Here is a 25000-nt window from a genome sequence, read left to right as displayed (position 1 = left end):
ACGTCACTCCCCTCTTCCGGTCGCTTCACTGGCTTCTCATCTCTGCACGCATCAAATTCAAGACACTGGTCCTCTCCTACAGGGCAGTACATCAGACTGTCCCCCCCTATCTTCTTACCCTTCTTAAACTTCAAAAAAAAAAAAAAAAAAAATTCAACGAATGCTACTTATTCCTATTAAAAGTCTTAGCTGATGAAGACTGTGATACACAGTTGGTTTCACTACTGTTGACAAAATGTACTATTGTAAGTCGCTTTGGACAAAAGCGTCTGCTAAATGGCGTAATGTAATGTAATGTAATGTACTACTACTACTACTACTACTACTACTGCTACTGTACTGCTACTACTACTACTGCTACTACTGCTATTGTGCAATTTGTTAAATAAAAAAACAAGGGAGTAAACGAAACCAAATTCAAATTTTAACAATGTCTTCAATATGTATCTTTTATCATATATTGATATAAACAGAGGAAAAATGTAATTCCTATAATAGGGCCTCTTTAAAATGCTACATGTAGCACCTTTAACTGGTAAAAAGTTCATGCAGCACTTGATATTGCCGAGGGATTTGAGTCGAGTATCAAGGCTGCTGTGTTCATTATGACTTTGAAGGAGAGCGTCAGCTAAATGGTATTGAGAAAAAATGTTAACAAAAAAAAATGCAACAAATGTGGGCTGGAATGAGAAGAAGATGATAATGATGATGATGATGAGGATCAAGATGCTCACAACTACGAGCTCAACGCTGTGATTAAAAAGACAGGAATCCCCAGCCGGGCGGAGTCTTACCGTTGAAGCCGACGGCCCGGATGTGGGACAGCAGCTCCTTGCCGTCGATGTTGGCCATGCGCGGGCAGAGCCCCGGGTACCCGGAGCAGAGCTCGCGGTGCATGCGGTGCAGAGCGTGGGCCATGGCGTAGACCGCGTCCATCACGAACTGCACCTTCCCCTCCTGCTCGTACGAGGAGTCGCGGCCGACCTTCTCCAGCCCTGGAGAGAAACAGAGAGAGTGAAGAAGTGAAGAGTGTCATTCTGAGGCGAGTGACTCATCGTCTGAAAGAACAGGATGGCTGGTTTGAAGGTGAAACACCGTGGGTTACTGTTACAGCCGTGAGTCACATGGACGGCCATCGCTTACCAACACAGTCCTGCTTTTGAGGATAGAATCATCTGTGGCTTTCAAACACTGATTGATGAATTTTCATCTTTTGGAACGAAATCCTTCCGTTGTGTGTGTGTGTGTGTGTGTCAAGCCCTGTGATTCTGTTATTTGAGTCTATTTGCAGTTACAGCGAGAAAGGCTGGGGCTCGATCTGTCGAAACAGATTGACTCGGTGTGTGTTTACAGAATAGCGATGATGGAAGGTGTAACTGAGAAATAACTTCCAGGATGCAACGTTAGACTGCTCAATAAAACTCCCTGACACTTTCCAAGATTCCTGTCCAACAACTGCAGGTTTGATTGGTTAAATGTTTGGTTTAAAAGAAGGAAATGCATGGAATTTCAACCAGTATCTCGGAGGCGTAACGGCTCTCAAGGGGAAATCAAACCCGGGTCAGATCCACTAATAAGGCTGCGTTCAGATGAGGCCTTTTGCACACATTTAAAACAGCAAGGCGCGCTGCAAGCCTGCTGTGTGCAGACTTGAGAAATCTTTTTACTTAGGGCAGAGACTCACGCAGACAAGCTAGGCTAACTTTGCTAACGTCAGCCTAGCTTGCAGACACCGTTCAGTGTTTAGACTGCTTGGAATCACTTAAATCTTAAAACTTGAGCGAGCGGCTCCATAGAAAACAATGAAAAGGAACGCGCTTAAACCTGTTCAAAAGGCGTCGTCTGAACGCATCCTAACCTGGTATAAATGCTCTGTGGAAAGACAGCTGTAGACACAGGAATCTAGTGTGCTAACCAATGGTGGAAAGGAAAAAATACAACAACAAAACCATCAACAATTGAAAAAGTAAAGTTAAAGAATAGAGAGGACCGCTGGAGAACGATCGGGTTTTGTCTTTATTCTGCAGACACAGTCAACTTCCCTTCATCAGCAATTTGGTTTTCACATTTTTTTCCCAAAAGTTTTTTTTCCTGTCTGGTGTCCTTGCCACCAGACAGAAAGGAACTGACAAAGGTTTTGGGAGAAAGTGAAACGAGACACATTTTCTACAACTATCCCATTAACATAAAAAAATACATTCCGCTCCATCTCATTAGCAGTGATTAAATAACGCAGAGGATAAGACACCATAATCTTTTATTTGAAAATTCAGCAAGTCCCTGAAATTTTTAGTGAGTAATTACCATTATTAAAGTCACTGTGCTTTTCTATTACGCCGTCGGCCAAAAACAGAGAGGAGAGCGGAGGAGTAAATTGCGGTGAACTAACTGCGGACCGGACCCTCCATCAACGGACAAGACTTCTCTGAATTAATAGGAACTTAGAAATGAAATCCAATTTAATTTTAATAGCAGCTCAGGCAGCGGGGGATCTGTCCGAGGGGGAGACATTTGCTCCGGCAGTAAAGACTGATTACATGTCTGTACAGACATAATGAATGGGCCGCGTACAGCGAGCACTGAGCCGCCGATGTCAAACAGCAAAAGGAGAGAGGAGATACGACCGAGCAGAGCAGCCGAGAGCTGCTCGCTTGAAAAGATGTGTGTGTGTTTGGACAGGGATCCTCGATATTTAGGGAATACAGATGATTATATAACGTAAAACACAAAACACAAAGGCAGAGTCCGAATTTAAAGGTAATCATCTTAGATCTCATCTTTCTGTGATGTTTCATTCCAGTATTAAGTGTTGTAATTTGCTTTCTTGGTGAACCCACTTTCCCTCAACCTGCCTCGTCAACTTCTACTTCACTTAGTGACTTCCTACGTTTCCCAGAATGCCTTTCAACAAGCCCCAGAGGAGGAGGGGGGGGGGGTTCTCTGTGCTGGAGAGACTGATAGTGACGGCGTAGTGAGTTTTTCCAGTGGAGAAAAAGTCAAAGTGGCGAGAGAAACCTGACGTTTACCGCTGATGTTTTACATCCTGAAACATTTTCTCATATCAAACTCCATCGTAGCTGCTGGAAACATCTGGAGGTGACGTCACCTCGTCTACGATTGGCCGGTTATCCACCAAGAAGAGAAATGCGTGTGTCCGTCCGCCTGTCAGATGTGAAATCTCAGGTGATCTCAGACACTGCTGGTCTGATTTGACAAAACCTGGAGGGGTGAAGCGTCTTGGTGCTCTGGCCTGATGGCTGCTATAATTAAAGGTCAAAATCTTCAGGTGTCTGGCTGTAAAATATCAAACTCTGACACCATAAGTGCTGGGTATGCTACACAAATCCAGATATCCTATATAACTATAGGTAAAAATGTTATACTTTGAAAAGCCATAACTGCTATACTACCAGTCTGATTTTGATTAAATTTGGAGGGAGGATGCATCTTGTTATTATGTATGTATGTATGTATGTATGTATGTACGTCTTTTGTACCGACATGTGTGAATGTATGCATTTCTATGTCTTAATGCATGGATGAATCGATAGATTTCATGTTTTATTATTCTAGTACTATGCCTTCTGTTTGGGATTTGTACAATATGTTGTGTTATTGATTTGTATATTTTTATTATATGGAAAACCAGCAGCACTGAGTCCAAAACATATTTTCCCATGGGGACAATTTAAACGATTTCAGACCATAACTAACTGCCAGCATATGATTTTCATGGTGGTGCAAATGTGAAAGCGGCTGGTGAATTTAAGAATTGCAGTTGGTCTCTGCTGGATGGATCTGGACTGGTGGCAGAGAGTTGAGAGCGTTTAATTAAACTGATGAAGGGAGCGAAGTAGAATCAAAGAAAAATAAACCTTAACATTTACACATCTGTAATGAGTTCAGAGAGGAGAGGAGGAGCCTGCTGCCGCGTCAGCAGCCTGCGCTGCACTGTGGGGAAACTGCAGATCTGTTTCCTCTTAGCAAAGCCTGCCAGGTTCAACCCATCTGTCTGCTAGCTTAGCACGACACACAGTCATGTTACTTCTCCACACAACATGCTGTATGTCAATAGCAACACATATTGGCAAGTTATTAACCTCCATTTGAAAAAAAACTGACACCTAGTTACAAAATGATTGCTGGCACGAAAGGGAAGAACATTATACTACTATTACAATTACTACTACTGCATTATATCAGTATTTTTAAAATATTGATTGGTGAATTCGAGATGCCAAAATTTTCCCAAAATGGATGCACAGCATTTTAGAAAGAAACCGTTCATATGTTGTGTTCAAAAGTAAGTAAAATGTTTGTTGAAAAGGTGTTGAAAATGACTTAAAAAGAGATTATGGCGCTTGCAGAAGACGTGCTTCAAAACAGCTGCATCATTTGTACCAAATCCCAGTCATTTACCAGCCTCCCGCTCCGAAGATGAGTCCATCAGCGAAAACCAATATCCAATGATTTAGCCATTACCCAGGAGGAACCGCATGAATACCAAACTTGAGAAGAAGCGGTAAGCGAGCGATGCGTTCGGCCGCGCGGCGAGAAGTCGCCACAAAGCGACTCCGCGTTTGCTAACGAGCCGCGGCGACTGATGTGATGCAGATGAGACTGTTGATCACGCTGGATGAGGTGTGGCACCGCCTGACAGACAGCTCCATCACGGCTACTGCCGCTTCAATTAAACATCACTTACCAGGGCAAATTTAATTCCTTCTCGACAGGGCGGACTTGTTTCTGTTTTCCCATATCTCTCGTGCGCCGAGGCATCCTTCTGTTTCAATTAGATTTGGAAATTAGATAAATGGCAAACTAATTACAGAGGTTATCCATGATGAGATGAGTTCGGGGGAAAAAACAGCCCAGCTGTGGTAACGTCAGCGGGCATACAGCATGTCTGACAAGGCTGAATATATTTACATTAATAGTCTTATTATGCACCCCATTGTTTATCACTCACGTCAAAGTTGTGTCAGATTCATCAGCAGAGCAAAAATAATGATATTTTCTCACCACAGTGTTTGTTTGTGGATGTTTCTCATTGAGTTTGACTGAGAGACTGAAACAGCAGCACTGTGTCTGTTAGTCTGTAGGTCTGTTAGTCTGTAGGTCTGTTAGTCTGTTAGTCTGTTAGTCTGTAAGTCTGTAAGTCTGTTGGTCTGTAAGTCTGTAAATCTGTTAGTCAGTAAGTCTGTTAGTCTATAAGTCTGTTAGTCTGTAAGTCTGTTAGTCTGTTAGTCTGTTAGTCTGTAAGTCTGTTAGTCTGTAAATCTGTTAGTCTGTTAGTCTGTAAATCTGTTAGTCTGTTAGTCTGTAAGTCTGTTAGTCTGTAAGTCTGTTAGTCTGTTAGTCTGTAAATCTGTTAGTCTGTTAGTCTGTTAGTCTGTAAGTCTGTAAGTCTGTTAGTCTGTAAGTCTGTTAGTCTGTTAGTCTGTTAGTCTGTAAGTCTGTTAGTCTGTAAGTCTGTTAGTCTGTAAGTCTGTTAGTCTGTTAGTCTGTAAGTCTGTTAGTCTGTAAGTCTGTTAGTCTGTTAGTCTGTTAGTCTGTAAGTCTGTTAGTCTGTAAATCTGTTAGTCTGTTAGTCTGTAAATCTGTTAGTCAGTAAGTCTGTTAGTCTGTTAGTCTGTTAGTCTGTAAATCTGTTAGTCTGTAAGTCTGTTAGTCTGTAAATCTGTTAGTCTGTAAGTCTGTTAGTCTGTTAGTCTGTAAGTCTGTTAGTCTGTAAGTCTGTTAGTCTGTTAGTCTGTTAGTCTGTTAGTCTGTAAGTCTGTTAGTCTGTAAATCTGTTAGTCTGTTAGTCTGTTAGTCTGTAAGTCTGTTAGTCTGTTAGTCTGTAAATCTGTTAGTCTGTAAGTCTGTTAGTCTGTTAGTCTGTTGGTCTGTAAGTCTGTTAGTCTGTAAGTCTGTTAGTCTGTTAGTCTGTAAGTCTGTTAGTCTGTTAGTCTGTTAGTCTGTTAGTCTGTAAATCTGTTAGTCTGTTAGTCTGTTAGTCTGTTAGTCTGTAAGTCTGTTAGTCTGTTAGTCTGTAAATCTGTAAGTCTGTTAGTCTGTTAGTCTGTTGGTCTGTAAGTCTGTTAGTCTGTAAGTCTGTTAGTCTGTAAGTCTGTTAGTCTGTTAGTCTGTTGGTCTGTTGGTCTGTTAGTCTGTTAGTCTGTAAGTCTGTAAGTCTGTTAGTCTGTTAGTCTGTTAGTCTGTTGGTCTGTTGGTCTGTTGGTCTGTAAGTCTGTAAGTCTGTTAGTCTGTAAGTCTGTTAGTCTGTAAGTCTGTTAGTCTGTAAATCTGTTAGTCTGTTAGTCTGGCAGCAAAACCCTTCATGAATTCATCCTGCATCTATCCTGCATTAGTGCAGACAATTCTTTCTTGAATAATAATATTATTAATAATAAAATGTATTTATATAGCGCTTATGCTTCACATAAAAACAGAGGAAAAACACAACATATGGAATAAATTAAATACCACCAACGCTGAACAATCCTCCATCTTCAAAGCTGCAGCCTCCGTAACGGTTTCTGTTTGTTTATCGTTTGTCTTCCAGGTTTGATTTTCTCACAAAATCACATGTGAAAGCAACGCTGTTTAGCAGCCGACTTGGAAGTCCTGGATGTCGGACTTTCCCACCAGCGCATGAACGCAGCATAATAGTTATGACTGAAAAAACTAAAATCGTCTAAATGGTGGAAATCCCGAATCCAGATCACAAAATCTAATCAGCTGATCTTTGGGCTGAAAGAGATCTGTCTACCAGTTGGACTTTATCTCTAAATATTATACTGTACATGATCTGTGACAACAAATCCTGACAAACTCACAGTAACCACAGTGTGCTCTGTGGCTCGGGGGCTTTCTTTTCATTCATTCATTCATTGTCTCTACCCACTTATTGGAGCCTTATGGAGCCTATCCCAGCATGCACCTGGCAGAAGGCAGGGAGACACCTTGCACAGGTCTCCAGTCGAATTACAAATGAATGAATGCACCAAACAGAATTAGCTGAAATTCCTCGATCACCAGCATTACAGTAACCAGCAGTAAGGAAGTGAAGCGACAGACAGCAGCTTTAAAAAATATTCCTGTGATCCAGGAACGATCATGTATGATCGATAAGTGGCAGGTATGAAAACAAGAGCCAGGAAGAAGAGGGAAAAGAGTTTTTCTTCAGCTAAAATAGATGAGAACGTTGTTAAAAAGATTCCAACAACAAGAGTGAATGTACATCTCCATCTAAATGTAAAGACAGCAGCAGCAGCCTTGGTGCTGAGTGATGGCTCTGATGAGGTTACAGCGCTGATCAAACAGCTTGGAGGAAGCCGGCGCGCTGTAATTAAAAGTCAGCGGAGAAAAATTACCAAACAGCAGATGGGAAGCGTCCACTTGACAAAGACGGGTCCGTTTAATGTGAAGGGAACCCGTTCTGCAGTGTGGAGATCAACATCAGGGCGCGAAGCTGTGCATTAACTCTTCTTCTCTTAAAGGTCAAGTGCAATTGGAGTCGCATTTCTCTATTTCATGGTATAATTTAACAAAGGACCCGTTATGTTCCCAAATTATCATAACTGTCAGCGTTGTGGAAATTTGAAAAACTCTCCGTCTGGTTTCAACAGAATCAAAACAGATTTAGAATTCCAGTCTTCTTCCTGGTGTAAATGATGCCAACTACACCCAGGTTTTAACGAATGCTCTGATTGGTTGACAGTATGCATAGTTAATGAGGTGACAATAACCAGACTTGTCAAAATCTCCGTGCCGTAGAGGAGACTGGAGAATTGTCTGGAGGAACAGTCTGAAAATCACTTCTAGCACATAAAGGAACGCCGACAAAGCAGATTCTGACTATATATAAAAAACTAGTCCTGCTGCTGAATTGTGTTTAAGTGAATCTCTTTCTTTATGTTTATTAAACCTTTCAGTTTGAACAAGTGGAACACCGAAATCCGGTCGGAGGAAAATAAAACGTTTATCAATAAACTGTGAAAAAGGGTGGGAGACTGGACTTTGACAGATTCTGCCAATATATAAAAAATGAGTCACTCACTTTTTTTTCCCCTTTTCACAACTCTAACCTGATTTTAACCAACAACACTCCGATCATGTTTCCTCACAGTAACTGGAAACAAGAATTATTACGGCAGCATGATGCAGCTACAGAGTGATGAGTCCAATGTCGCATAATTGACGAGGCTAATTTGAGCGTATCATCAGAGCGGCGGCTGGGTCTCCACCTGCATTACAGCCTCCTGCCTAACGACTTTCTCTTTTCACTCATTAAAAAATTAAATATTTAGCAAAGCCTTTAAACGATCTAACGTTCAGTTCTGCAGCGGCCCGGACCGCTTTACGACCGCCTGCCTGTTTTTGCCGTCTGAGCGACCGACTGTGGTTTACACAGCTGATAAAAATGAAGGTGAGGGTTGATTTGTAAGATCTCCTTTCCCAATTAATAAGATATGCAAATTGAGCTCATACATTTGCATATCCTGGGCCTGGGTTTTGGCAAGAAGGGAAACAGCCTTTAGGAAGTTGGCAGGAAGGTTTAATATCCTCTCGCTCTCTGATAATAATTCTCGGGCCGGTTTCTCCCGGTCAGGATATTGTGTTCACGGCTGCAGATCTCAACCAACACAAGACATCAACACAGTCCTTATCTTTTTCCCTTTTATCAAATATGACATAACATAGCATCTGCCATTTGGTGGACACTTTTAGTCAAACGCCTTCCACTTCCATTAGTGCTAGAAATGAGTCATTAAAGACAAATATTCAAATAATTGCTTGTGGGGATCAACGCCCACTTTCGTAATTTGGCTGATCTTTCATTCTTTTTTAAAACATTGAGTTGTGCTGTTTTGTCTTCATCCTCCGCTAGCTGCTTTCAGTCCAGGCTGATCTCATATCAAACTCATAGCTCATAGTTATGAAATGAAGGTGCATTGAAACAGGAAGCAGTTTTCCGTGCAGGACAACTGACAATGGAAGGTAAGGGTGTGGAGCAAGCGGGCAAAACCACGGGTGAATTTTGAAGCCCATAAGGAAGTGGCTGAAAGCTGCAGTTCCTCTAACGTCCACTAGGGTCCGGCTCCAAAAAGACTCTAAATCCCGCCCAACTCCATTCATGTCAATGGGACCACAGCCCAACTTCTCACTCAAAATATAAAATCAATACATTTTTTTTGACAAGAGATTATGGTCTCAGTAGCAAATTTTACTTCTTCTAATATGTGTCCATATGGCAATTTTCAAAATAATTGCATCATTAACGGGATATAACGGGTAGTTTTCCGAGTGATTGACAGGTCGCCTGTCCAGTGATCGCGCAGGTCGCCGATCACGGACCAATAGCAGGCGGCGCTGCGGCGCTGTGGGAAACCCTCGGCTTCGCTCTGGCTGCTCCGGCTCCAAAAAATGTCAACATGGCGGCGCTCGTAGACCCCAATTTGTGGCTTCAAAACGGCGTTCAGAAACCTGGGGGTGACGTCACACTCACTACGTCCATCTTTTTTTGCAGTCTATGGTGTAGAGGTGTGGAGGTGAGGGGGGGGGGGGGGGGGGGGGACGACCCGGGTCCAACTCATGACAACAGGTTTTCATGGCGGTGTTAGTGCCTCGCTCTCCTCATCAACCTATCAAACTCAGTCTTGTCCGAGCCTGAGATGCAGACTGGACACTCAGTCCAAACCAGCAGAGATTCACCCAGACTTTCCCAGATATGTTTGATTTCAAAAGTAAAACATCACAGATATTTATTGTTTCCTGAAATAACGACGGCTCTTCTTCTTCTGCTCTAACAGCCTGTTTTCTTCAGCTCTGCCTCTGCTGTAGTGACGGCGTCAGCAGTGAGTCTTTGATACTGATGGCAACACTGGGAAGAGTTTGGCAAAAAGAAAGGAACACGCAGCCATTTTACACTCTTCAAAGGAAACTGTTGACAAAAAGTGCACTTTCCGAAATGTGCTGCACACTTAACAGTCGCTACACCGGTGATACGGATGCAGGTCATCCCTCCGCCGCTCACCGCTGCTTTAAAATCGAGACACAGCCATTACAGAAGCGAAAAAAGACTGAGTCGCAAAGATGGAGGGAAGACGGAAAGCAAGACAAGATCACCTCTGATCTGCTGATGTTCCTATCCAAGCAAACGGGAGCACAAAGGTAAACGGGTGTTTTGAAAGCAGAAACAGACGAACGCGAAGCTCGCTTTCATGTTCATTCAGTCTATTTCAAGGGAATATGCAACACATTTTGTACGAGGGGGGAAAACAAAAGGCAGGAACAATGTTGTAAAAGGCGAGAAAACAATGGGCTTTTTTAGCCCGACAAAGACATTGTTCAACAAAGCAGAAGAACAGAATCAAATATTCATGATCTCACTCCTATTGGCAAAACTGTGTTTGTTTAGTCTCCAGGTGGAAGGAATTGATCCTGCGAGCAAAACACAACCTGCAGACTGCTGCTGAGAGCGTCTCCCTGAATAAAAGATATTGTTCCGTCCTCCACGGCTCTTTAACTGCCGCCGCCGCTGCTGCCGAGGGCAAAGCTGCGCAGGATTTAGAGGAGGACCGCTCGGCTCGGCTCGGCTCGGCTCGGCTCGGCTCGGCTCGGCTCCGGCAGCCTCTCATGCTGCAGCTTCACCATGCAGAGAGCAGCACGCCGTCACCAGGGTTTCATCACATGAGTCGAGGAATGACAGATAAAGCTTCTCTGTTGACTGCTGCCGGCACACAAACACACACTATTTTTAGATTACAATCGATGGCCGCTGAGAGAGAATCCATAGGTTTGAAGCTGCGGGGATCTGGAGCGGCTCGGCGCTTCAGACGGCGACTTTCGGCATCTCGACCTTCCGAGTCAAAACGGCGCTGGAGAGCGAGTGGAAAGCATTCGAAATGGCGTTTCCCAACAATTACGCTTCGGCAAACAGGTGAGCGCTGCTTTCCTCTGCGCTGTCACCATGGGCTGAAGGGTGTTTGTATTTCAACAAGCTCACTTCATCACAGCGTGTCATTTCCCCGTTTGTGGTTCTTAAGTGAATGAGTGATGCCTGTTCTACTGAACTCTACTGAAATTCTTTATTCGACAGAGGAAGAGATTACGACATCAGCCGCGGGAACAAAGGCCGCAGGAAGAAGGAAGGAGGAAAAAAAACAACAACACATCATTGATTTTCTCATTTACTCTTAGGTGGTGGTGGGGGGTGGGGGGGGGGGGGGGGGGGGGAGGTGGTGGTGGGAGGGGGAGGGGGAGGGGGGTTGTGGTGTTATAATTATAATATTGGATTGCTTTTTAAAAGGGATACACTTTATCTGGCAGGAAATGAGGTGCGTGGCGGTGGCGTCTGGAAACAAGCCTGCGGTCCGGCGGAGGGGAACGGTGACAGTGTGAGGCGCACGGCGTGATGGAGCGCCGACTCAGCGCCCTCTGACCTCGGGCCGCCGCGTCTCATAGATATTTAATTATCCTAATTAATTACAATTAATGAGCGCGGCCTTCCCTGGGCGCCCTCTGGAGAGGCTGCACTGAGCGCGCTCTAATCTTTATCTGCTGGTGACTCACTGCCTCACTGCCTCTCTCTCTGTCTCTCTCTCTCTGCCTCTCTCTCTCTCTGTCTCTCTCTCTCTCTCTGTCTCTCTCTCCCTCTCTCTCTCTCTCTCTCTCTCTCTCTGCTGGGAGGGTTGAAACTCCAGCAGCTGGTTCCTCCAGACCTTTAAAATCCTAATGGATGTTGAAAACACACTGCATCGCACACACGACGACGGATTTCACAGATTTTGCGTTTTAACAGCTAGTTTTCGTCTTAGATTTAGTTTACTATAATACACTTTCTAGTAACATACAGTACATTCAGAGTTTCAGGTGATTCTCACAGTAGTGTGGAAAGTAGTAAATATTCAATGTCTGTTAGGGTTAATTTTAGGGTTAGACTAGGTTAGGGTTACAGAGTCTAGGGTTAGGGTTAGCAGCTAAACAAAAGTGTTACCTAATTTACCTTTCAGCATCTGCCAGTCAAAAAGTAAATTCACATTTAAAACAGATTCAAAAGGAATCTAATGACACATTTACTTTTCTACAGACAACATACTGAACAATAGTCGCTTCAGTGCTTGGGTTTTTTTTTTCTCATGTTATTTTCCTCACATTATATTGTTTTTTTAACAGTATCTTCTTGTTGTATAGCCTACTTGTAACCTGCTCTTTTTGATGTTTTTAAATTAGTTCTACTTTATTTCTGTCTTTTATGTGATGTTACGTGTGGAAACCAGGAAGACTAGCTGATTGCAGTGACATCAGCTAATGGGGATCCTTTTCTTCAGGGCTCTGCCGATGTCGGTTAAATAGGTAAATATCCATCATGGCGGCTCAGATCAGTCTGTTCAGACTGAATCTGTAAAGTCCCCAGACTACCAGATAATCTTTACTGACCGTCGGCCTGGACCGAGCCTTCGATCAGGCGTTCCTCCAACTGTCGGGTCGGAAAGATCTGCTGGAAATCGGCTGTTAATCCTCCAGTGTGTCTGCAGCCTCAGTGAGTTTAAAGCAGCTGTTAGGACTATGGAAGATCAATCTATTGGAAACTGTTGATGCTTTGATTAAGTTAAGTTCACTGGTTTTTCTTCACTCTCCAACTCATCTCTGTCTTTCAGAGGAAATCAATATAAGCACAGAGAGCGTTAAGCTCCTTATTTCAGATGATTTAACGGCGGACGGGTCACAGAACCTGCGGCCCTGCGGCACGATGCTGTGGTCTGATAAATGTATAGGAAGGAAAGAAAGCAAAGTCAGTGCACTGCAGAGCGTACAGCAGGTATTCAATTATTTCCATGGTAGTCAATTTGCCGCTGCTGTGGTGTCTCTACTAGATGTGAGATTGATTATGGCCTCAAACCCCAGGAGATATCAAAGGGTCAGTAAATAATTGCTTTTTATGGTGTGCATGTTTGTGGGAGATATGTGTGTGCATTTGTGTGTGTGTGTGTGTGTGTGTGTGTCCACGGCTCATATCATATGATCATCTACAGTCTATTAAGAAAGGAACTCCACTTGTGATTCGTAGCGTCTCAAAACGCTCTGAGCGCTATCTGTCTTGATAAGAGCAGGCGGCGGTTTGGAGCTGCAGAGGAGAAGCTGCTTGTTGGCTGTCAGTGTGGAAAGCTTCTGGCTGAAGGAAGGCAAAGAAAGGAAATCATAACTTGACCGCCACAGACAACAGTTAAAGAGATTCATTCTGACTCAAATTCTTCAGTCAATACGTGAAAAACATTTGTGATTCAATCCCTCGAAACCAAACCATTTTGTAAGCAAAGTTCTTAAGATTTCCTTGGTCGAGCTGGTGTCAGTGTTTGATGCAATTTTCTTTCTAAATGGGGGATATCTCAATTTGAATCGAAATTCTGCAATGACTGTCCAACAGAGTACTTAGTGGTTGTCCATGGACCCTCTCAATGACCCCTGGAACCCCTCAAGGATTCCTGGAACCCCCTCAAACAGCCTTGGAACCCCCTTGAGGACTCTTGGAGCCTCCTCATGGACCCCTGAAACCTTCTCAAAGACCCCTGGAACCCCCTCAAAGATCCATGGAACCCCCTTAAAGACCCCTGGAACCCATCAAGGATCCCTGGAACCTCCTTAAAGACCCCTGGAACCCCCTCAAAGATCCATGGAACCCCCTTGAAGACCCTTGGAACCCCCTTGAAGACCCCTGGAACTCCCTCAAAGACGCCTGGAACCCCCTTGAAGACCACTGGAACCCCCTCATGGACCCCTGAAACCTCAAAGATCCATGGAACCCCCTTGAAGACCCCTGGAACCCCCTCATGGACCCCTGAAACCTCCTCAAAGACCCATGGAACCCCCTTAAGGACCCCTGGAACCCCCTCAAGAACCCCTAAAACCTCCTCAAGGAACTCTGGAACCCCTTCAAAGACCCCTGGAACCTCCTTAAGGATCCCTGGAACCCCCTTAAAGAATCACACAGTTGTGCATGTCAGTGGTTCTTAAAGTATGCCCAGTGGTCCTTGAGTGGGTTCCAGGGGTCAACACTAATTTAATTTTAATATAATTTAATTTATCAGAAATTATTCCAATTATATATTAGAATAACTTGAAATCCTAGGTTTCACCCTCACCACTATTATCTCCCCACTTAGTGACGGTTAATTCAAAACTGAACAAAATAATCTTCCCATAAGGGGGTCCATGGGTCAAAATCTTATTAAATTGATATATGGTAATTGGTGGTATAATTTTCAGATGCCCTGATTTAGAAGAGAAAAAACCTAGAGAACATATTTTTTCTAAGAGCAGACCCACTTCTTTAATCCCCTCCTGCAGCTCTGCAGTGTCACTGACTGGCCGCTCTTCAAGTCTGTTGTTCCCAAACATCCGTATCACTTCAGTCCTGCGGCTTTTCCTTCGGTACAAAAGGCTCAGGACAGATGAATGCCACAAAATGCCGTTAAAGGGTAAAATTTTTGGTTTTATGCATCCGAAGCCGGAGGTGAGTCTTGCATAGTCAGAACTACCAAGCTGCTTCGTTTTAGCTCTCAGGAGAAAGGCAGGCTGCAGCTTAGAGAGAAGAAAGAGAATATCTGTATTTCTTCCAGTTTAAAACTAGTGTGTGTAGTAGTAGTCCTGTGCGTCCATTTGGTAGCATTTCATTTGTTTTGTACCCATGTACTAAGCAATTCAAATGTTCTGGCCAAGCTCTGGACCCGTATCAAATTATTTGTACTGTCCTTGTTCTTTCTTGTTTTTATCTGTATTTATGTTCTTTGCTCTCTCAGAGCAAACATTTAGACGTTGGATAGATGTTGATGCACCAACGTTGAAAACCTGTGTGAATATAGTGAAGCCAAAATGAAAGTTGAGACATTGGTAGTCGTCCAGAGCTGCTGCCTGCATCGCTTGGTGAAATCAGGACCTAAATATCTTTCTGATATCAGTTCAAAACAGTTTCCAAAGCTGTTTTAATATGAATTTTTCCCCTGCCATAATAATACACTGTGAAAATTCTGTTCATTTGAGTCAAACCTGCACATCAAGTAAACATAAGGATTTGGACTTTGTCTTGCTGCTTGCTGGGCTGTAAAGCACTTTGTGACAAACCTGTGTATTAAAAAGTGCTTTAGATATGAATTTATGGGTTTGGTGAAATAAATAAACCAATTGGTAAGGACAGATCCCCTGAGCCAGAACAGTCGCAGGTTAAAACATGATAGAGCAAATGAATATAAACATTGCTTTGATTTGCGTCACATCACCACTGAGCTGCACAGTGGGATTGGAACCTCTAACCCCGGCTGCGTTAGTGCCTTGCTCTCCTGCCACCGACCTGCTGTGATCTGCTGTTTCTTCTCTAGCTCGGCCAACTGGCCCACAAAGCCAGACAACAGATTCCACTGAAACCAAACAAATGAAGACACAAATTAAAAATTCATGTGCTGGGAGCTTCAGCGGGCTCTGAGGTGGAGTGGAGTTCAAGCATCTCTTCAAATAATCTGTAAATAATTTGCCGTGGCAGACAGTGCTGCTGACCAGAGAGGCCGCCCTGTACTGTGTAAGGCACATTGATGCCCACAGCAGATGATGTGTCCAACCCTGTCCCACTGAATCCATGCATCCACTGTTGTATGAATGCATGGATATGTGTGGCTGTGTGACTGTGTGGCATGACGTAAACATCACAGGATGTAAGGCGATAGCAGAGCCGCAGTAACACAAGCATAAAATCAAACTCCATTAATGTTTCACATGATATGCAGCATTTCCTGCCTCAGTCTGCTGCATCTGGATCAACACAAGACAGATACCTGGACATGCTGCTGTATATACTGTACATTCACCTGGGCAGCAGAACACGAGCCCTGCAGCGCAACACAAATATACAGTATACACACACACACACACACACACACACACACACTCTGGAGCCTGTCAGCACTTTTACCTCATAGCTGTCTTTATAGGTTTGAAAGAAGGATGGGTATATTGTGTGATATTGCAAAGGCACCAAACTCTCTGCAGCTACACACACACACTCTCACACACATACACACACACACACGTGCACATGCACAGGTGGACGCTGACCTGCGGTGGTGCTGATTCAGCTGTTTGTCTGGTTGCATGATTACTCTGCAGACGGCGACAGGCCCAGATAAAAGATGCCCATCCAGCGCCTCTCCCTCCTCTCCTGGATCCAAAACTCAATCTGGAGTTGCTAATACAATCAATTCAAGCCGCTCTCTCCTCGCCGCCCCGCCAACGTGAAGCGGAAAGAGCCAGAAAGCCCCAAATGCATCCTGACAGCAGCAAACTGCTATCAAAACTGTCTACTTAGCTCAGGTAAAATAGACACAAGGTTTATCACAGCAGCAGCTGGGATAGAGGGGATATTTTCAGAGAGCTGAGTGTGTTGTTTTTGTGTTTACTTATGTCTGTAACTGGAGGGGTGCTAACGCTCGGCTATATTTACTGTGCACCTTCCCAAAATCCTGTTTCGCGTGTCTGACATGTTTCTAAAGGATTTGGCCCACAGTGCCCCCCTCCTGTTCTCAAAAAAAAAAAAAAATCCTCCCGAATCATCGAGGATTACATTTTGCTGCCCACGCCGCTGTGGGGACATTGTAGTCAGCACAATGCGACTCTCAGCAGACAAGAGCTGGACGTGGTCGGATAAGTGATGTCGAATTCATTTTGGAGAGTCGCCCCGCAGGCTGCTGCTGCTGCGCCTCCCTCAGCGGGCCAAAGTGCCAATGATTCCCTAATTTACATCTGTATTTTAGGCATTTAGCTGAAGCTTTCATCCACAGCGACTTGAAATGAGGTCAACAGCAGAATAAGCTTCAGCAGATCCCCAACATTTCATGCAACAAATGACAGCAAGTGTAGGATTTTAGGAGTGTAGAAATGTTAAGGTTTGAATTATAAAACAGTACATTCTCTCATATGGGTTTGACTTCTGGGATCGCTGTACTCTCCCTCAGATCTCAGGATGCAGACATGAGGTTCATTTTGGGGAACTAACATGCCAAGAACATGCCAATGACATGCCAGTCTGTATGTAGTTAGTACTGAGGAGGCAGTAGGAGCTAGACACAGTTATCTCCAAGTTTAGAGACACCCTGGTGCTGGGGCACAAGGCTGCTGAGATCCTCCACACCCGCCCCCCCCCCCCCCAGACCTCCAGACCATGGTCCAGCCCTGCACTACCTTAATTAAAGAGCAATCCTGTCATCCAGATACGAGTGGGGGCTCCTTCATGTCCGGGAAAGTGTCAAAGGGTCAAGAGCACGAACCCCAAAATCATTATCCAGCATGTTAATTGGTGGTCAGTGCGGGTCACGAATTCAACTCATGAATGCAAATGTGGGCGAGGTGGAGTGTTGGTCGGGAGGCGGAGAGAGGCGAGGAGCGGCCCGATGAGACGACGAACCCGGTTAACCCTGTCCCATGTTCCCCTTGCTCTGCCAGCAGGGGGAGGAGCTTCAGGAGAGAGCAGCTGGGAGCGGAGACGCCGCTTTTAAACAAACACTTCATCTGGGAAGAATCTGCTTGATAAACTGCCAAATCTCAGTAGAGAAAATAGAACCCGCACACCGAAGTATGATTTAACTCTTGATTGCATGACAACGTTCGATCCATGATGGATCTTTGTCAGGTCAAATTAAAATTATTCACCACCTGTTCATTCGTCATATATATAGGCTTATAGTTATATATAGGCGTGTAGTTAATTCTTAGCTAAACTGCCAAATCTCCCAAACAAGTAAACAATGGAAGTTTAGACGTAAACAAAGTTGGGCACAGTGATCAGTGCTTGCTGTAATTGCCTCCTTGTTGTAATTGGAACTCGTGACTTGTTTGCATAGAACATAATTATTTAGAGGATGTTTGGCTGTGCAGTAAGTAAGAAAAGTGAAAAGTATTTGGCATCATCTGACTTTACCATCACTCTGCCAACTGAGCTACACTGCAGGCTGTGTTGCCAGAGCTTGACTTTGCTATGACTTGCTATGAAAATGAATTGTCAATTGTTGTAATTTCTGGGTTATATCACACAGGGGCTTACATGCAACAACTACCTACGGCGTTACATTTGTAGTTGAAGTGATGCAGCTCAGAGTGATGCAGCTTAGTGGACACAACAGTTTTCAAAATTTTTGGGACCTTTCTATCTGTCCAGCAATCGTTCTTACATGTACATGATGGTTCTACGGTAATAGGAATATTATAATGGCCCAGACCTTATTTTTAGTTGCCTGTAATTTTGGGTGATCAAGGAATTGAGGATTATTCTACTGTTGCACTTATAAGTCGCTCAGGATAAGATGTAAGGGTGCGTTCGCATCCAGCATGTTCTGATCGGTTTCTCTGAACTCTGCAGTGTTTCCTCCTTTAGTTGGTTAGTTTGTCCAGGTGAGAACGATGACCTTTGAACTCTGGTGGCATCAAATAACAACACAGAGAGACTCAGTCCTCTAACAAGAGAACTGCGGTGCGGTTCATCAATCCAACCGACTACAGGAAACCACCCCGAAACACAAGGGATTATGGGTAATAAGGAGACGGATGTGGTTCCTCATGCTTGGAAAGCCGAGCAGAACAAAATGAAGTCTGGACTGATGCTCATATTCAACTGTTTCTTCATGTGTTCTTAACTGGTATGAACACCACAGAAGAAGAGACAGACTGGTCCATCATCTCTAACCTGCAGGATGACAGGTTAAAACTCTGTCCAATTAACAAGCTACTTATGAGTCATGTGACTTTTGTTTACATACCCTGGTTTGCTAGGGATTGGGCAGTACGAATCTAAACGAACCAATCAACTGGAGGAGGATCACAACCTAAAAATGTGAAATGCAAATGTGAATGTCATTGCCAAGCATTAGAACTGGGTTTGTTTCTTGCACGTTGGCAGCTGCTCTCGGCAGTAAAATAAAATGATGTCTATATTCATTTGTCTGGTGAACAACACTGGTGAACTTGGTACAGCGTACTTTTGTAGAATTAGTCCCCAAAACTTCTTACAGGAGTACGAGGATAAACACAAAACCGCCTGACCAGGGAAAACTCCCAGAAACCCTGATGTGTGCAGCAGCAGTGCTGCGCTGTTTGCCAAATCACAACGCCTCCGCTTTATCTCTCCTGTTTTTTATTTCCACTCTGACAAGATGTGTTGAGGTTTTTTGTCATGCCGTCACAATTTGATGCCTCCTTCCCTCCTTCTCTTTAAAAAAAGACATGGAACTAATCAGACGGGCTGGCTGTGCGTTGTTGACAGATGAATCTATCAGCAGTGGAGCGTCCTATGCATCCTCTCGCAGATAAGGAATAGAGCAAAAAAGACAGAACGAGAGAGGGACTGAAAGGGAGGGAGGGGGAAAGGAGAGCGAGGCGCTGCAACAACAGCCACATAATTATTCTCATTACTTCAAGTCGCCCCGTCAGAACAATGAACGACGCTTTGGATACGAGGCAAACGACAGACGTCTGCCTTTTGCATATATTCTCCCAGACAGAAATAATGGTGAGGACCAGGGGAAGGCGGAGCGGTGCGGGGGGGCGAGGGGGGAAGCAAACATGCCCAGCCCGCATTAATAAACGCATACATAACCACATGCAAGAGAAGAGGATGCAAGAAACGGAAAAAACGACTCTTGTTGATGTATGAGAGGCGCCTCGTGGATGACAGTGTTATTATAGCTCACAAACAGATGCACGCTTCCATGCATACATTCAAATAAATGAAGAAAAGGGGAAAGTTTCTGATGCGCACACACACACTAATACACACACACATGCAGGTGCACGCAACCACAAATACATACACAAAGGTCCAAATGGGGCTATATACTGTTTATCTATAACCATGCTGTAAAGCATGTCTCTGCAATACGACAACATGCCGCTCCTCTCCACCTACGCTGACAGTGGAGAAGCACCACATACAGTATCTAAACTCAAATGAAATCATATTTATTTCCTATTTCCGCCCCCAAATTGCCTTAAGCTTCCGCAGAAACGCTGAGTCAGTACGAATTTAATCACATCACGGTTCTATAGTTTGGAGTTTTGACTGCCAAACTTAAGAGTGGACCGCAGGACAAGTGCCTCAACTTATAAGATGCGATTTTGCTCACAGACCAAAATATGAGGCTAGAGGTCAGAGGAGTGGGCTAGTGACTGGGAGGTTGCTGGTTTGAGACCCAGACGGGCTGGGAAGGTCGTAGTGAGGAAAGTGAAAAGGTGCCGCTCAAGGTGCCTGTGGCCCACAGCTGGCCCGTCCTTTGGACAGACTGAGGGCGTCACTAGGACCCAGAGTGGCACTAGGACCCAGAGTGGCACTAGGACCCAGGGCAGCAGACGTCCGCTGTCCACTATTATCAACTTGGCAACTTTGTCGCTAGATTTGGGGACTTTTCAGAGCCCTGGAGACGTTTCTCAAAAGCGACTACCTAGTTTTGCGGACCATAGGGAACAATATTAATGTGCTGACTCCCAAAGCATTAGGCAACAAATTGTTACAGCTGATGCTGATTCGCGGTACTTCCTTGCCTAATCCGAAGAGGTCAGATGATCACAGTGCTTCCCGTACACAGCGTCGCCCCCTCCCTTCGCTAAGAGCTGGGGGCTGTAGCAAATATATTCATATGCAAATTGCGGGTAGGCATCATCTTCTAGACTCTCTGAGCAGCCAACAGCTACTTTTCTTGAAAGAGAGTTAGCCGCTGTCCCTCTGACGTCAGTTCACCTCCCTCTGAGCTCCGCTAGCTCTGCAAAGCATCAATTTAGCTAACAATAGCTTGGATGATCAATGTAACTTCTAAGATAAGATTGGCTAATTTGTAATCAGTAGGTGTACTGGGGCAATTTCATCCATCGAGTAAGTGTTCGCCATTCCACAGATGAATTCCTTCCAGGTAAACCAAACAATTTTCAAATGGAATCAAATGTCGGCGTCAGTATAAACTCAGGTTAAGGGGCAGCATTTATATTTTGTCTGGGGCAGGATATCACTGGATATCACTGTCCCTGGTTATCACTGTCCCTGGTTATCACTGTCCCTGGTTATCACTGTCCCTGGTTATCATTGTCCCTGGTTATCACTGTCCCTGGTTATCACTGTCCCAGTTCTGTATTGTGAGCAGCAGCCAGGAGTTGAGGTGCGGTCGATGCCAATTTCTGATTCAGTCAATTGGGGACTTGAATTGGAAAGAAGAGCCTCTTCAACTCTGTTTATTCATCATTTGAACTGGATTTCAGCCATGAGCGCACTCTTATAAAGCTGTTTCACTGGCACTGAGCGCAGCAAGTCTGGCACCTTCTTTGTATATAACGCTCTTGATGCTGGCTGACTGGCGGCATTGCCAGTTTACTCGGTACTGCTGCGACAGTTGTTGTTCACTCGCCTCTGTTTACATGACAGGTTATTTTGAGATTCTTGCACCTTCCAGTCATGACACAACTCTTGACCTGCTTTCACACCGTGAGGAACAAGTCAGCAGAAGTCAATTAATTTCCTCCAGAGCAGAGCAGACCAGTGAAACTCGGCTGATGTGCGGACGCTCAACAAGCTTGTCGCTACGGCTGAACTATTCGCGGTCATCGTCCGACAACAGCCAATCAGATTTCCTTATTTCCCCACCGATGTGATTTAGTTTCATGAACAATAGTTCAACTTGACAAGTGCAAAATGGATGAGAAGTTGATTTCCTGCCATTCAAACCTTCCCAGTTCTCCCGCTTTTATTGATTTTGGATTAATGCTACCTAATTAGCACTTACCAGCTAGCTATTTTAATCCATTAAACCGACCTATGACAGCCAATACCAGAGCAGAAAAAATCCATAATTTGCCTGTTCAAAACTTTGTAGCAGCAGACCGCTACACAGAAGCAATCAGAGCCTCTGGCCCCGCCCCCACAATCAGTCAGATCAATGCGACTCATCAGTGTGAACACCCTGTAAAGAAAGTTACACACAGGAAAACTTTTTGGGCAGCTCTAACAGGCAGCAGTGTCCAGTTAGTCCACTCAGTCTTCATTACTGCTTCAGTCCCAGTGAAACATTTTGTTGCCAGGAAACATTTGAGCAGATTTTTGACGGTTGCCCATCTCCACTGCCAAAACGACTGCTTAGTTAGCTGAACAGCAGCAGATGCCTGTATCAGTTTGGCACTTTATTGTTCTCTGCAAGAATTATCTTTTCTACCTGGCAGTGGACGGGTGCTGCTCTAGTTCTTATGGTCATCAGTTCTGCCAACGTCCCATCTGATGCTGTTCTGCCCTTGTTTCTGTGGATATTAGCGCTGATCGTGACCCATCTCTCTCTGACTCATCTGTTTTTCTGATGTCATTGTCATTGTCCATGTTCTTGTCACTGTTTGTCCCGGCACCTATTCTCCACTCAGCGTCCCGGTGGGGGATCCCTCTGTGACTCGGCCCGCCAAAGGTTTCTTCCATTTTTTTTTCCTAACAAGGTTTTTTTCTTGGAAGTTTTTCCTTGTATGCTCCGAGGCTCTAAGGCTGGTGGAGCCGGTAGGTTAGGATATGTAGGATAGGTGGGCTGTTATGTCTTGCAAAAATCTGATTTTATGTGTTTTGTGCTTTTCCTGATGTTTGTCCTGTATCATTCTGTTTTATGATTGATTGTTGATCAGTTAGATCTAGTTAGCCTCATTCTGTGCTCAGTCCTTTGAGACAGGAAGTGATAAAGGGTTACAGAAACAAAGAAACTTGAACTTAAATGAACTTGAGCCAGTTACAGAGCAGCAGCTGGTGTCTTGCTCAAGGACACTTCAGCAGAACGAATAAAACTAAACCCCCTGCTGTACAAAACGTTTCATATTCTCTGTTGTTTTCCATTGTATTATCTGCATGTTGTGTTTTTACTGCATTGCTGTGACCAATCAAATTTCCTTGAAGGGATAATAAAGTCAGCATTGAACCCTGAACCTTGACCTTGGTTTCGTACCTGTGCACTTCTTGGGGCTGCCGGGCCTCTTGCCGTGCATCCCCAGCTTGCAGCCGAAGTTCTCCTCCCAGAATTCGGCGAACCAGACGTTCCTGCGGTTGTTGGAGAGAGATCGGCTCCTGAAGTATCGGTCGAACGCTGAAGGTTTCCATGTAGAAGAAGAAGAAGAGAAAAGATCATATTATTACACTTAGTAGAGACAAAGGGCATTTCGTTGTTGCTGAATGAAAACAACACACAACAAATTCAGTTTTCAGGGATGAAGAAAAGAAAGCCTATTTTCAAATTGATGCTTATGTATTTTTGATACACCAATACATATATAGGTTTGTCTTTTATTAAATATCAGATATCGTCCACCTCTGATATGAACGAGGTTCCTCCCTGTCGTACATAACAGTGTAGACAACCAGCGATGAAATTTTATTTTCTGTGACCATTTTATTTACACATTTAATTGTTCAATAATGTCTTTTTGTAAATGATTTCTTCATTTAAAGGCAGGAATGTATCCCAGAGTTTCCATTGAACAGGTGGGGTGGGGTGGGGTGGGGTGGTTGGGTGCTTAAAGCGCCGTTAACCTAAAAATAATTTCATTAGTCTGGTTTCAGTGGAGAGTTTTAGTGTCCGATGATGGTCTAAATGCTGTTTCAGAGGATTTTGCACCCTGACAAGAAGAAAATTCAGGGGGAAAAGGGGCAAATTCCAAGATATTGAACATCAGCACAAAATATCGGCTATCAGTAACTTCAGTCAAAAATATCAGTATCAGTGTCAGTCCCCCAAATCAAAATAATATCAAAACCCCATGTCAGTTTAACGAGTATCGAGGACCCAAAAGCACCATAAAGGCCCATTCACGTCTAGAACGATAATTATAAAGATAACTATAACCATAAAAAGCTAATTGTATGCAAATAGAGTGTCTGTGTTCCCACTACAACTATAACTATAAAAACATGCAAAACGACAACTATAACTACAGTATATTTTTGGTTCGATCTCAGAGTGATTTTTTGGAGAAGTTCTACAAAGAAAGGGAATAAATAAGATATCGTAGTGTGAATGCTTGAGCAACAATGCATCGTAGTTTCTAGTTATGTTTATAGTTATCGTTCTAGATGTGAATGGGCCTTAAGGTTTTTTTTTCCCATGAGGCCGTCTGTCTTACCGTCCACCGACGCTCTCTTGGGCAGGATGGTGATGGCGCCCTCGGCCACCTTCTCCTGCTGGACCACCGGGGAGATCTTGGAGCCCCAGCTGTCAGAGCCCACCCACAGGAAGTGACCCGTCTGGTTGTTGCGTTTCGCCGCGTCCAGGATACGCCTGTCAGGGTGAAGGAGAGACAATCGAGCCAGCCAATGAGAGAGAGAACAGCGCTCAAATGACAACATGGAGGGAAAAAGGACAAACAGACGATATGTGGATAGTTCTCTTCCTAAATGTAATACAGTCTGTCGGAAAAAAATTGTTGCCTGACATTCATTATTCCATATCTCTAAATTATAGGTTAAGTTGCACTGTGTCACTTTTTTTTGTACATAGGGTTCCTCCATCTGCAAATCTGCATGTTTGCATATATTATCTACATCTGTAAAGGGAAGTGAACTTGCGAAGACAGCTGCAGGTTTACAGTAAAATTTGGATCAGAGTGGCAATATTCCACTTAGTTTTAACATGGGGGTTATTTGGCTCTTGACCGCCATGCAAACCAGAATATAATCTACTCACCAAGATCAGATGCAGCTGGACGAGTTTGTAGTGAATCTGATCACCGTGTTCAATGTCAGTTTTCAGGCTATTTTCGTGGTCTCATTCAAATGAAGGGGAAGTAAAAATCCGAACACTACAAACTCGTCCAGCTGCATCTGATCTTGGTGAGGAGATTATATTCTGGTTTTCATGGCGGTCAAGAGCCAAATAACCCCCATGTTAAAACTAAGTGGAATATTGCTTTAAAGGTGCTACGTGTATCATTTCAAAACATTAATCTATCATTATTAAATTAACAGTGCTAGCTT

The 25000-nt window shown here is 44.0% G+C and overlaps 1 protein-coding gene across 1 annotated transcript in view; it reads right to left on the bottom strand.

Moving 5' to 3' along the window:
* LOC139924214 (metabotropic glutamate receptor 8-like) overlaps positions 1–25000 on the bottom strand; it is a 186358-nt gene that overhangs the window by 39418 nt on the left and 121940 nt on the right. Inside the window, exons 4-6 of the mRNA XM_078282874.1 lie at positions 24151–24305; positions 22980–23117; positions 795–995 (exon numbers count right to left, since the gene is read on the bottom strand). Of these exons, the coding sequence (XP_078139000.1) occupies positions 795–995; positions 22980–23117; positions 24151–24305 (494 nt within the window). The remainder of the gene's footprint in view (positions 1–794; positions 996–22979; positions 23118–24150; positions 24306–25000) is intronic.

The sequence above is a fragment of the Centroberyx gerrardi genome, chromosome 4, assembly GCF_048128805.1.
Source record: "Centroberyx gerrardi isolate f3 chromosome 4, fCenGer3.hap1.cur.20231027, whole genome shotgun sequence".
NCBI lineage: Eukaryota > Metazoa > Chordata > Actinopteri > Beryciformes > Berycidae > Centroberyx > Centroberyx gerrardi.
The sequence above is the reverse complement of the archived record's forward strand: the minus strand, read 5'-3'. Positions and strand labels throughout refer to the sequence as shown.